Raw genomic sequence first — 12,530 nt, 5'->3', positions numbered from 1 at the left:
TAATCTAGTACTTGAATGAAGATGCACATGCATGCTTTCCAGTATGTGTAATTTATGCCATTAAACAAGAGGATCTATTAGTTGATTATCCTTCGGCAAGAGATGTACCAATTTAGGCTACTATTTGATTTTTAACTCTTGATCTTTAGATCAAATCAGGCTGAGCACCAAGCTCTGATACCATTTATTTTTCAAAGAGATAATCAATGGGGGGTGAATTAGAATTTTCAAAACTTTAAACTTGCTATACACAAATTTTAGACAATGTGAAGTGTGGTGAGAGAATATTAAATGATGAATGCTAAAATAAATAAGCAAATAAGAAGTAATGTAAAGAAATAAGAAGCCACATATAAATATTAAGAATTTATAGTGATTTAGTGCCAAACCGAGTACCTACATCCACTCTCCAAGCCATCCTTGAAAATTTCACAATAATATCTTTTTAGATTATAGCTTGATTATTTTTTAGACTAAAACTCAAAATCTAGTTGATTTTCTTAGTGGAAATTAATCAAAACCACATCCTCAAGTTAATTTGAGATTTTTACAACAAATCCAATCCAATCCTAGGCTTGGATAGATCTTTTCCTAAGTTTCAATCCCAATTGAAATCTATTTATAATAGAGAATAAGAGATACAATGGTAAATACAGTAAAAGCTCCTAAAAGAGCAAATAAAAAGTCGATAAAGCTCTTCAAAAATGAGTTGAGAAAATGTTATAGTCAATGCTCTGAAACTTCTTTGAATGTTTTAAGTTTTTGAGTGATTGGATGCTTGTAGCTCTTTTGAATGCACAATAAATGTTCTTGGATTCTCACTTTATATATTTTTCTCAATTTTTTTTCTTAGCTCTTAATTTTGTTTGGTTGCCTTTAAATCCTCTAAAAGAGCTAAAATAATTATTTTTAGCTATTAGAGATCACAAATTAATCATTAAAAATTATTTAAAAAATCTAGATTTTCTACAGAACAAGCAGTTAAAATTGTTAGTCATAGTCAAGTCGACTTGAGACTAAATAGGGATTGACTTGAGTAAACTATGAGTCATTTTGATCAAAGTAGGAGTTGGCTTAAAGAATGATCTACAGAAGTCACTTCTCTATCTTTCTTGAGAGAGTCCGCTCAAGGTTAAATAGGAGTTGACTCGAGGTCTGGTACTGAAACTTCACCTTTCTATCTAACTGAGAAAGTTGACTCAAAGTCAAATAGAGATCAACTCCTAATCTGTGTCACTTCACATATGGTACTAGAGTTGACTCTTTGAATCTAAAAGTCAACTCCTAGTTTCTTCCTCTTGATTTTTCATGATGTAGCTTTATCCAATCAGTTTCTTTTATCTTCAAAACTTATCATTCAATATATGCTTTTTCAGAATGATTTTAGCTTCTTAAAACTATATTCACAAGAACTTCAATAACTCATTAGTATCAAAACAAGTATTCAAATATTTTGTAGTTGTCAAAATTAATCTTGGGTTAGCAGTATAGTAGGCATGGGATCCACCAATTATTTTAGGATAAATTATAATAATACCCCTAAGATTAGGTGTAAATTGCACTTACACCCAATAGTTTAGAAAACCTACCATTATACCCTTGAGGTTTATTTTTAACCTACACTTTAACCCATGCCGTTAGTCAAACCGTTAATATTTAATAAAATTGAAATGATAAGTCAGAATAAATTTTAAAATGACAAGAATAATCCTTAATAATAAAATGGCCAAATCAAAGTGGGAAACTCCTCTTCATTTATCTTCTTTGTCGATGCCCTCTTCATCAGAAAATCTTCTCCTCTTCATCGCCTTCCTCCAGTTCTACCACCACCCTTTATCCTGCATCAGCGATGCCACTTCCACCACCCTATCGTGGGATGGTGCTTCTTAAGAAAAGTGCTTATATGCTTCCACCCTCCCGCACACCCTCAACACCTCCCAGCACCAGCAAGCCCTCTTCATCCTCATCGATGCCTCGGCTTCCTAAGCGCCCATGCCTCTGTCACTCTACAACCCATCTCTCAAGCATGCTTGTTGGGCCCTTCTCCTCTGCACTGGCGTCTTCATCATCAATGGCAACCTCTCCGACCCCAACCTCTTCAACAAGCTCCTTGACATCGTGTCCTTCACCCATGTCCTCCGCCTTGCCTCCCTCCCTGCTGATGCCCCCCTCGGCCATCTCAACCCTGCTGTCTTTGCCTATGTTGATGTTGAAGCCCTCATTTCTCTTTTCAAGCCTGCTTGTGCCATCGATTCCTCATCAACCATCATCTGGGTCTCTTCCACCTTTGTTTATGGCCTCAACCCGACCTCGACCCCCATCGTCGAGTCCAATCCCATCGACCACCTTGCCACCCTCTTTGCTTCTGGCAAGAACACTACTGAGGAGATAGCCTATGCCTATAGGTACACATATGGCCTCTCTATCACCACCCTCCACCTCTTCACTGACTACAATCCATAGGGCTGTCTCGACATGGCCTACTTTACCTTCACCAAGGCCATCCACCACAACTTTTGTTTTGGTCACTAATCTTTTGGATGTGAAACATTTGAGTATGTTATTGATGACTTATTTTCTGTATGTTTCAATTACTTCTTATTGACATCATCCCCATCTTATTGCTCCATGCCAAAGTGAGAGGGAGGTCTTGGTATGTGGAACATCAGTATCAACTACTAAGAAGTCTATTCTTTGGCTCTATGGTAGGCAAGTTTATTAGTATTACTGCTACTTAGTTCGGCACCATGTCACTCTGAGATGTCAACTGTGATAAATCCCATTGTAGATTGTTTCATTGAAGAAAATTGGAATTGGAATCATAACAAAGGCATTGTATGGTTTGCTTGCAAGTGATGACCGGACCGCTTCACCATCTGTCACCTGCTTTATATAACTACTTGGCTCCCTGCAGCCAATCCTTCCAATGAAACCATGTCTTGGATCAACCTCCTTCCTTATGTACTCTAGCAAATTTTGGAAGTCTTAGTTTGTGGGATGATATTTTTACTAGATCATCTCCATAGCTATTTGTCTGGCTTCGTGAGTCCCCATCATTCTTCTAGTCTTTGGGATATTCCCTCTTCCAGCTCCTTGCCAGATTTTTCTTCCAACTAATGTCTGATGGCATATTGTTTTGTTGCCACCTGCCACCCACTAGCTCTAGTGGATCACTAAAAAAACAACCATGCATGGATGCTCCCAAGCATGCATGCTGAGTCTGCCACCATGAGCTATGTCCTCGACATATTTCCATCCAACCATATATGTGATGCTATGCCCCAGCTCCATGGATCCATGACATTGTCATTGTCTTCTTCAACCCTGACAACACCCTAGTATACCTAGACCTTGTCTAGGTTGATGATGCCATCACTGAGTGCCTCACAATCATCAACACAGCCATGAAGAGGAGGGAGGTAGGGAGGAGGTGGTAGAGGGTGGTGGGAGGGACAGTGATGAATTTGAGATTGGCGGGGAAGAAGATAATGGATTTTTCTTTTCAGATTTGAGAGAAAAAAAGCATTAAAAAGATTAAAAAAATGAGAGAGATCTCAAGGGTATTTTTATCTTTTTATATTATATAAATGGTTTGACTAATGCTGTTAATTTTCATGGGTGTGGATGTAGGTTTTACAAACTATCGGGTGTAAGTGTAATAAACGAAAATCTCAGGAAGGTTTTTGTAATTTACTCATTATTTTACTATATCACATAGCTTTTATCTGATTTTGAACTTGACTATCTAAAGCCAAACCTAACTTGGTTGAAAAATTTTAATCCAAATGCAAGCTACATAACACTAGGTTAGGTCAAGTAAAGAGCATTTAAATTAAGCTGGTTTAAAAGCTCCAACGAGGTTTGTCGTGATTGAATAGATCATAGTATCTACCAGCTATATCCTACATCCTTCTCATATTTTATATACCATACCAAACCCCGATAAGGAGCCTTAAAATTCACATCGAGCATATCCAATTGATTCACAATTAACTCCAAGTAAATCTTTCCATCTATGTTTGCCTTTTCTGGTGATGATATAATTATATTTTTTTTAAATTATATCTATTTTATAGATTGCCTCCTCGCTAGTGTATCTCACTGAATCCAATAAAATCTTCCATGCCTCTTGAGCAAGGCAATATAATTTAGTAAATCTAAAAAGTCTCATTGTTATTTCTAATTATTGCATCTTATCTTTTAAGATATAGTCTCAAGAAAATATATGGGTTCATCTTTCGTAAGAATTCCTATAAATGCCCCTGCAAGCTCGGTTAGAACCAACTCAAGGTGAGTTCTCATTCTTTCCTCTACCCTTTTCCTTACTTTTTCCTTTGTCATGGCCGACCAAGGCAATCATGTCTCCAACTTTAGCACCAATTGTAGAAATTTGCCTTATGATTACCTGATGGTGATGTCTGCTAGTGACCTACTCTTACGTCCCCGTGTATGCCTATATTGTAAAAAAAACCTTCCGTAATTCACAAGCATTGGGTGGTCACCTCTCAACGCACCATTCAAAGACTAAGAAAGCAACTCAACGTGAAGAAGTCAAGCACCCTCCAAATGCTCAAGAAACATGAATTCAATTGGTTTGGTGAATGTTATGTTGGATGCAACACCCTACATAAGATGATGCATGCTCCAAACATTGGAACCCAACAAGTAGAGTGGTCTCTGCAGCTGGTCGATTATATGGGAGAATTGAAATATGAAGAAGGTACAAAGAGCTCCTTTAATGACCTAGCTCCTATACTAGTTGATGTCACTTGCAAAATTTGTGCAAGAGGAAAAAGCAACTTCTCTGGATAAAGAGACGGCCCCAATCTCTTATGAATTAGACCTTATCTTGAAGCTTTAAGGAGAATTTTATGACACCTAATCCAATGAAAGTATAATAAGGCTTGTATTCTGATGGTTTTTTGGGTTCTAATATCATACTTTATAATTCTTAAACAGGCCAACAATTGTTTTCCTGATCTCTCCAGAAGAGGAACATTTTGTTGTTTTGTAATGCCAAATATGTTCATGTTTGATTGTTGAATCCTTTTATGTTATTTGCTTGTTCATGTGCTAATGGATTTCAAGAAAACACTTGTGTGAGTACCAACTGCATGTGCAAGTTCCACCAACTACATATGGAGTGATTAACATAGGTATGGTTTAGTTTAATTAAATTCAATGTTCTAAATTTGTATGTGTGATCTTGGAAATTCAACATGTGGCATCAAAGCAAGAAATATATAAATTTAAAACCCAAATAATATCTGGTTTATTGTGCTCTTATTTGTCTGATTTAAATTTATGAGTGATCTGAAAATTTAGATTGCAACATGGGGATCAATTTTGTCATAAAGATTGCATTACGCATGCAATTTAAATCAAAGAAAATTCAGGTTAACCAAAGGAGAGAAAAAAAAAATGGATTGGACTGATCTAGCAAGAGGTGGAAGATGCTACTATGGTGTATCATCTTGAATCCCACAAGTGGGCCAGGTGCACGGGCGTGTGCCTTATACACTACCCTATTGGCCATCAAATTTTATAGGTGGCATCCACTTGTCATTATAGTTCTGATGAACTTATTAATTTATTTGATTATGCACCATAGATATTTATTTTGAATTATCTGACTTGGTAATTAATTTATTTAATACTTTCTATATTTATGCATATATTTTTAAAATTTTTATTGGACAGAAAATTATTATAGTGCCTACAGATTTTAATTATTGCTTGCACTCTCCCAATATACTTCTGTATATTTTATAATCTCAGTTTGTCATGAATATATCTATGAATAAATATAACTAGATGCCAAATTATGTATTTATGACATTCAAAATCTAAACTTTGCAATTGAGTCCTAGATATAGTGGATTGTGATTCCAAACCCTATTCAAATCTACTAAAGGTGATGAAGAGTGGTTTATAATAGGTCTCCCGATCCTTCTGGATAAGTAATCATCCCGATGATTTAATGATCTAAAGGCCCAAGATCATATTAGAGTAAGGGCATCTTAACTATCAAAAGCTCACTAACATGAATGCAATGATCATAAATAGTAAACTAATAATAAAGTCAACACAATAAGATGATTAAGAGCCATTAAGATCATTTTTAAATTAGGGAGCCACAAAGGATAGGCTTAGGCCCACATAATCCAAATTGAAGCCTTGACCCAACCAACACCCGTGACTGCGGTCTAGCCTAACATAGCTCTACTTGGCTTGGTGCATATACACAAATTGAAAGGTCATTAAGTTGACCAAGAGTGTCCATAATAAGTTTTGTAATCCTCCTATTTAAGTAATAACCCCCACAAATTAAAAATATAATAGTCCAACATCAAATTGGAGTAATGGCATCCAAACTATCGAAACGTCATTAACATTAACACAATGGTCATAAATAGTAAACTAACAATAAAATCACTAAATAACAATGATGATTAATTCTTGCTGGACCTACATTTAAGAACAAAGGTAATATACAAATTTATTCTAATTATCTAGGATAAGCTTATGAATCACTTAATCAAAAAGTGAAAATGGTAGTTGAACAAAGATTAAGAAAATAAAGACAATTTTAGATGAAGAATTTGGATTTATACTTAAAAGTTCTATGCTATCATTTTACTAAGGCAATTGATAACAAAATGTAGAAGAGAAAATTATTGAAAAGATATAGAGAAAATAGAAAAAGTCAACACATGGTCTTTACTGACTTATGGAAAGTTTATGATAAGGTATCAAAAAAAAAATGGTAGGATTCATCAAGGAATTTTAAATATAAATATTATATTCAAAATATAGCTAAGGTCATTTGTTGCAGTACAAGAAGTATATTTTCAGTCATATAAAGTTAGTATCAAGGATCAGTATTAAGCCCCCCATCCTTTTGCACTAATGATATATGAATTTTCTACTAATATTCAAGATGATGTGCCATGATATTTTTGTGAATGATATAGTACTAATTAATGGAAAAAAAAATAGACTAAATAGCGAATCAGAAGTATAGAAAAATTGTAGAAAATAAGGACTTAAAAATCAATAGAATAAAGATAAAGTAGTAGGATGCCCATTTAGTAATAATAGAATTAAGATATATTAATAAAATTGATGGATTAGGAGATACTACAAAGTGGTCAGTCTCACTATTTGGGATTTTGTCAAAGAAGGGAGTTAGACAAAAATATGTGCAATAGAATTAGAACTAGTTAAGTGAAGCGTAGAGGATATTTAGAATATTATGTAATATATATATACCATGGAGACATTTTCTAAGAAGTATACCTTCGTGCCTTAAAAAATAAATTTTTAGAATAATAATAAATTTTTTAGTATTTTATGGCTCATAGTGCTAAGGCATAAAGAAAGTATATGAAAATAGATTGATTATATTAAAATAGAGAAAATTAAAATAGATGTATGGTAAAACTAGAAAGGATAATTGTGAAATAAATATATCAAAGGAGGTGTAGGAGGTACACAAATTAAGAAAATTAACCAAGAGGGTAGGGATATGTATAAGAAAAATCTTAGAAGACTTTAGTAAGTAGGAATACTTTAGTTTGTATCATAATATGTAAAAAGAGGAGACAACCTAAAACATTGATATAGTTTGCATGAATGGAATACATCAAAAGTGGCTTTAAATAACAATAAGTGGAAAATGAGAGTTCATAATGTTGATCCTAAATATTTGGAAAAACATTTGATGGATATGGTTATGATTATGGTTTATTAACATGTGCTTGGTATGGCTTAATTGAAGCCTAACTCATTCTAAGTCCTTTGCATGCACTGGTCGTGTTACTCTACATATAATAATAAAAGATGAATATTAGAGTTATAAAAAGGCACAACAAATAAAGTCCACCAATTTAAGATGAAAGTTGAAATTGGGAATTGCTTAGCAACTTGATACTTTGAAAATAGTCTTATGTATAACAAAGGTGCATCACAGAGTGGACCAAGTTATCTCAACCCAAATGAGAAAATAGATAAATCTAAACCAAGCTTATATATATTTATGAAATTTATCATTTGAAGACAAACTTAAGTTGACTTAAACTTTTAACCAAATGGAAGTTACATAATGCTAGGTTAGGTCAAGTAAAGAGAAATTTTAAATTAAGTTGGTTTAAGAGCTCCATTTTGGAAATAAGGATCAGGTTTAGATTTGAAATGCTTAAATTATTCTATAAGGAGAGAGCAAACTTCCTGAACTTTCAATGTCTATAGCTCATAACTTTCATAGAACTTTACATCAAATTACTCAAGCAGTAAAATTGATATCTATTACTTTTCTTTTTTCCTAGTATAAAATGATAGATCCATATTCTCAGGCCAGGCCACTCTAGAGGATGCATTATAGGTCTTGGAGATAGTCCAAAACCAATTAGTTCCACTTCATCCATGGAGTCAGAAGAGGCTCTTTAAAGGACTCAAAAGGAAGAATATAGAGTTCCATGTGGGTTAAGGGATGAGATACTAATTTATCGATTCATGCTAGAAAATATATCGATATCAATTGCAGCTATATTACTCGCTAAGATAAATATGATTTTACATACACTTATGTTATTGGCTAGTCATTCCTCCTTTCTATGTGCCTCTCTCAATTCATGGAAAGATCTAAGCAACATACCTCTGATGAAAATTAAAGGATTGCATCTTATGGATTTTGTTTCTATTTCTGTCATAACTCACAGTAGCTTTATGACCACTAGTTAGGAGAGTTTGCAATCAACAACGAGGCCCAAACATGCTAGGTAGGAGATTTTATAATCAACAACAAGGCTCAAATATGTGGAGTTTTTTTATATTCATGAAGGCTTGAGCACATAGACTCTCTCTAAAGAAGTAAGTAGCAATCTATTAAGATGATGTATGCTAGAACTCTATCATTGATAATTGAATCTAAAATAAATTTTCTATAGAAACATTCATTATTTCATTCAAAATACAACAAAAACATTTTAGAAACATAGATATATCCAAAAAATATGGTTACAAAATTAACTTAGTGTTTATATTAGAGTACTCAAAAACTATTCATTAAATAAGTCTTTAGAACCCTCTATAAACATATGTTACAAATATGGACTACCTATAAACATATGTTATGGAATTGGATTCTTAAATTTCATCATTCCATATCTCCTTCTCTCCAAATTATCCATCTGCATCTATTCCAACTCTCTCTCTCTTCAAATCATCCCTCTTCTAACAAATTGATCTATGGTATGCATTGGGTTAGCAAGCATTCCCTTTGCTCTTTCTTTAAGGTTTGATATTTTGGAAGTATTTTGTTGATTTTTTTCTTTTTCAATGGATTAGCATCTCTCAAGAAGAGACATAGTTGAGGAAGATGAGGGAAAAGCTACTACAGATGATGATGATCTTTATTTTTCATTTTCTCATACCATCCATTCCTAAATATCTCATCATAGGTGAGTCATTGGAGATGCCATGATAGATGAAATCTAATTGTTTCTTTTCTCCTGTGTCATGGTCAACAAAGACAGTTATAGCTCCAACTACAACATCAATCTCAAAGTGATTGTAGCTCCATGAGATCATGACCAAATGGGAAACAAGCATGGTTTCAATCGGTTTGGTGAATATTATGCTAGATGCAACACCTTATGGAGGAAGATAGACATGCTCTAGACACTAGATTTTAGAAAGTAGAGAGGTCACCCTAGTTGGTTGATTGCATGGGAGTATTGAAACATAGAGAAGATATGGAGAGCTCCTTTGATGATCTAGCTCCTGGTCTAAAGTTGACTTCCCTAGGAAAATTTATGCAAGGGAAAAAAGCAACTTCAGTGGATACAAAGATAGCCTTAAGCTTTGATGGAATTGACCTTACCTTCAAGTTGTTAAAAGAAATTCAAGGCTCCTAGTCAAATGGAATTACATTAGGGCTTGTTTTCTTAATCTGAAAACTTGATAGTCTTTTGGATTCTAATGTAATACTTTACATTACTAAAACAAACCATGTAATAACCCACCTAGAAAAGGGGAAAATAATAATAATAATAATAATAATAATAATAATAATTAAACCTAATCCTCCTTACATGGATCTCAAAGCAAAGAAAAAAAAAATTGAAATCCCACGCACTGTGTGTGTGAGGTAGGGGACGGAAGACTCCCATTTAGAGTCTTCCTCTTTTCTATTTCCAACTAGGAGAAAGGATCCTAGGGCTGTCAAACCTTAGGATCCATGATCTGAACGCCCCCTCCCCTCTGAGCCATCTCGCCTCAAAATCCCTTCATCGCTGGCGAGAAAAACCTCAGATTCTTCTTTGATTTTCTGTGGAGATCTTTGAGATTTCTCCAACAAATTAGTTGTTCGATCTCATCGGAGCCCAGGTAAGGCCTAGAGTCTCCTCGTTCCTTTTTTTTGGTCAGAAATTGGATCATCATAGCTGGATTTTGGTTGGAGAGGCATCGAATTTGCATAGAATAGGTCATCCTCTATTCTTCTTTCTTTCTTCTTCCTTCAAACCAGCCGTCGTTACCGGATATAGACCATGCTTGGGCAGTTGAGGTCAGCATCGTCAGGGATCTATCGACGTCGGGGGTGATCACCGCCACTAGTCGGGTGCTGCTATCGTGAGAGGTGGCCGGCCCTATTTTATTCCCTCCCCTATTTTCTATGAGAAAAAGGAAGGGGAAATGAGAGAGAGAGAGAAAGAAAAGAAAAAGAAAAAAAATTCTCCCTCTTTCCCCTCTTCTCTCTCTACATTCTCTCTCCAAATTTCTATCTAAGAGTTTTTCTCTCTAAAATTTTCTCACTCTTCATAAATTTTTCTCTCTAAAAATCTTAGAAACCAGTAAAAGGTCCAGATGTTTAGGTATGCCCTGATTGACCAGTTAAACTAATGAGGAGTGTAAGACCTGTAATGTTAGGGTCGTTTACCATTATATCCATAATCATCTATGATTTTCATGTTTGATCTTGATTATGTTTGTTGGAACACGATCCCGGCTCCTCCCACAAACATTTGGTGTAGCGGAACCAGCAACAAATAGATCTGGAGACTTCTGGACACGATCCAAGGCCCTTGACGAAATCAGCCTGGTTGTTGTCTTCTTCGTCAGCCTTTCGTTCTAGATGAAGAATGCCTTTGAAACCACCTCTAAAAAATCCAAGATCTGATACCTAACTAGATCAGACCTGGACCGAGGTCCTCCAATTTGTAGATCTTGAATCGGGATATTCTAGATAGAGAAGAAGATAGATGGAGATAGACCTTGCAGATCTGTCCTGCTGCAGCCTTTTTGTAGATTTGTTGATGGAGATCTCACCCGCGCCTCAAACGACCTCAGATCAACTCCAGATCTGAGAAAAACTTGTACCAACCTCTTCTCAAGAGATTCTAGGTTTTAGACTTGGTGTTTGGGTGCCTGCAAAAGAGGAGAGAGAAGAAATGGCTGGCGGCTGCAATGGGGGAAGGGGCTAGCACCTCCCTTCCTTTCTTTCCTTTTATGGACTGGCGGCAAGAAACCCTAGGGTTTCTTGCTCCTGGTGTGTGAAAGATTGTTGGAGAGAGAGGGAGAATAAAGAGAAAGACTTGGGAGAAAGAGTCATCTCTTTTCTTGGCTTAATCAACCTATACAAGTACATGTATATATAAACACAGGGTCAAGTGATCCAAACCCAAAACTTCCTTGACCAACTCTATGGGAGATTAGGTTAACCCAAGCCCATGTACACTCATGATTCGACCTAATCTCACCTCTCCTGGGTCCAGACCTGGCCCATAAAGAGTTGGTCCCTTGAGGCCCACATAACCTAGACCTTAAGAACCCGAAAGGCCCACAGCCTTTCAACCTAGGGCCCAACTAGCCCTAGAGCCTCCATGAAGCCCTCATGAATGATGGACCTTGGCCTTAGTCTTGGTCTCCTGGGCCTTGGGCACACCATCTGGATCATAACAATCTCCACCTTGGTGTCCCAAGGCCTCAACTAGCTCCACTCTGTCCTTGCGACTGTAGACCCATTTGCAGCCAAAGGGCCTCTTCCCCTGTGGCAACTGCACCAATCGTCACGTCTGGTTCTTGTGGAGAGACTGCATCTCCTCGAATATCGCCTGGACCCACCGCTCTCTGTCCTGGCTCTCAATAGCCTCCTGATATGTATATGGGTCTCCATTCACTATTACTAGGGCATATGACAGCGTCTCCTTGAAGCCATATCGGTCCGGTTGCCTGATGGTCCTCTTGAGCTTGTGTAGGGCAACACCGATATCAATCCTCGGTCCAACTCGCTCCTGCTGGACCTCTCCACCTCGATCATCCATCCGAGTCCTCTCCACCTGTGGAGACACCTTAGGTAGGTTCTCCATCTGAATGTCATGTCCTCCCGTAGTACCTGCAAGAGGCAAAATAAAAGAGGTAAGCTGTCCAGCAGTGCCCTGCTGGACCTCCTCCTGCTCCTGCTGCTCCTCCATGCCTGCTCACCTCCGTAGAACTGACTCCTCATCAAAAGTCACATCCCGACTAATGAT

At 36.4% G+C, this 12,530-nt stretch overlaps 1 protein-coding gene across 1 annotated transcript; it reads left to right on the top strand.

Moving 5' to 3' along the window:
- The first annotated feature begins 1,992 nt into the window (after positions 1–1,992).
- LOC105032172 (UDP-glucuronate 4-epimerase 4-like) lies at positions 1,993–2,463 on the top strand. The gene has a single exon (XM_010906539.1). It carries the CDS (start codon positions 1,993–1,995, stop codon positions 2,461–2,463), a length of 471 nt encoding a protein of 156 aa, XP_010904841.1.
- Positions 2,464–12,530: the final 10,067 nt, after the last annotated feature.

The sequence above is a fragment of the Elaeis guineensis genome, chromosome 1, assembly GCF_000442705.2.
Source record: "Elaeis guineensis isolate ETL-2024a chromosome 1, EG11, whole genome shotgun sequence".
Classification (NCBI taxonomy): Eukaryota; Viridiplantae; Streptophyta; class Magnoliopsida; order Arecales; family Arecaceae; genus Elaeis; species Elaeis guineensis.
Note: the sequence above shows the minus strand (reverse complement) of the source record. Positions and strands in the feature narration are given on the sequence as shown.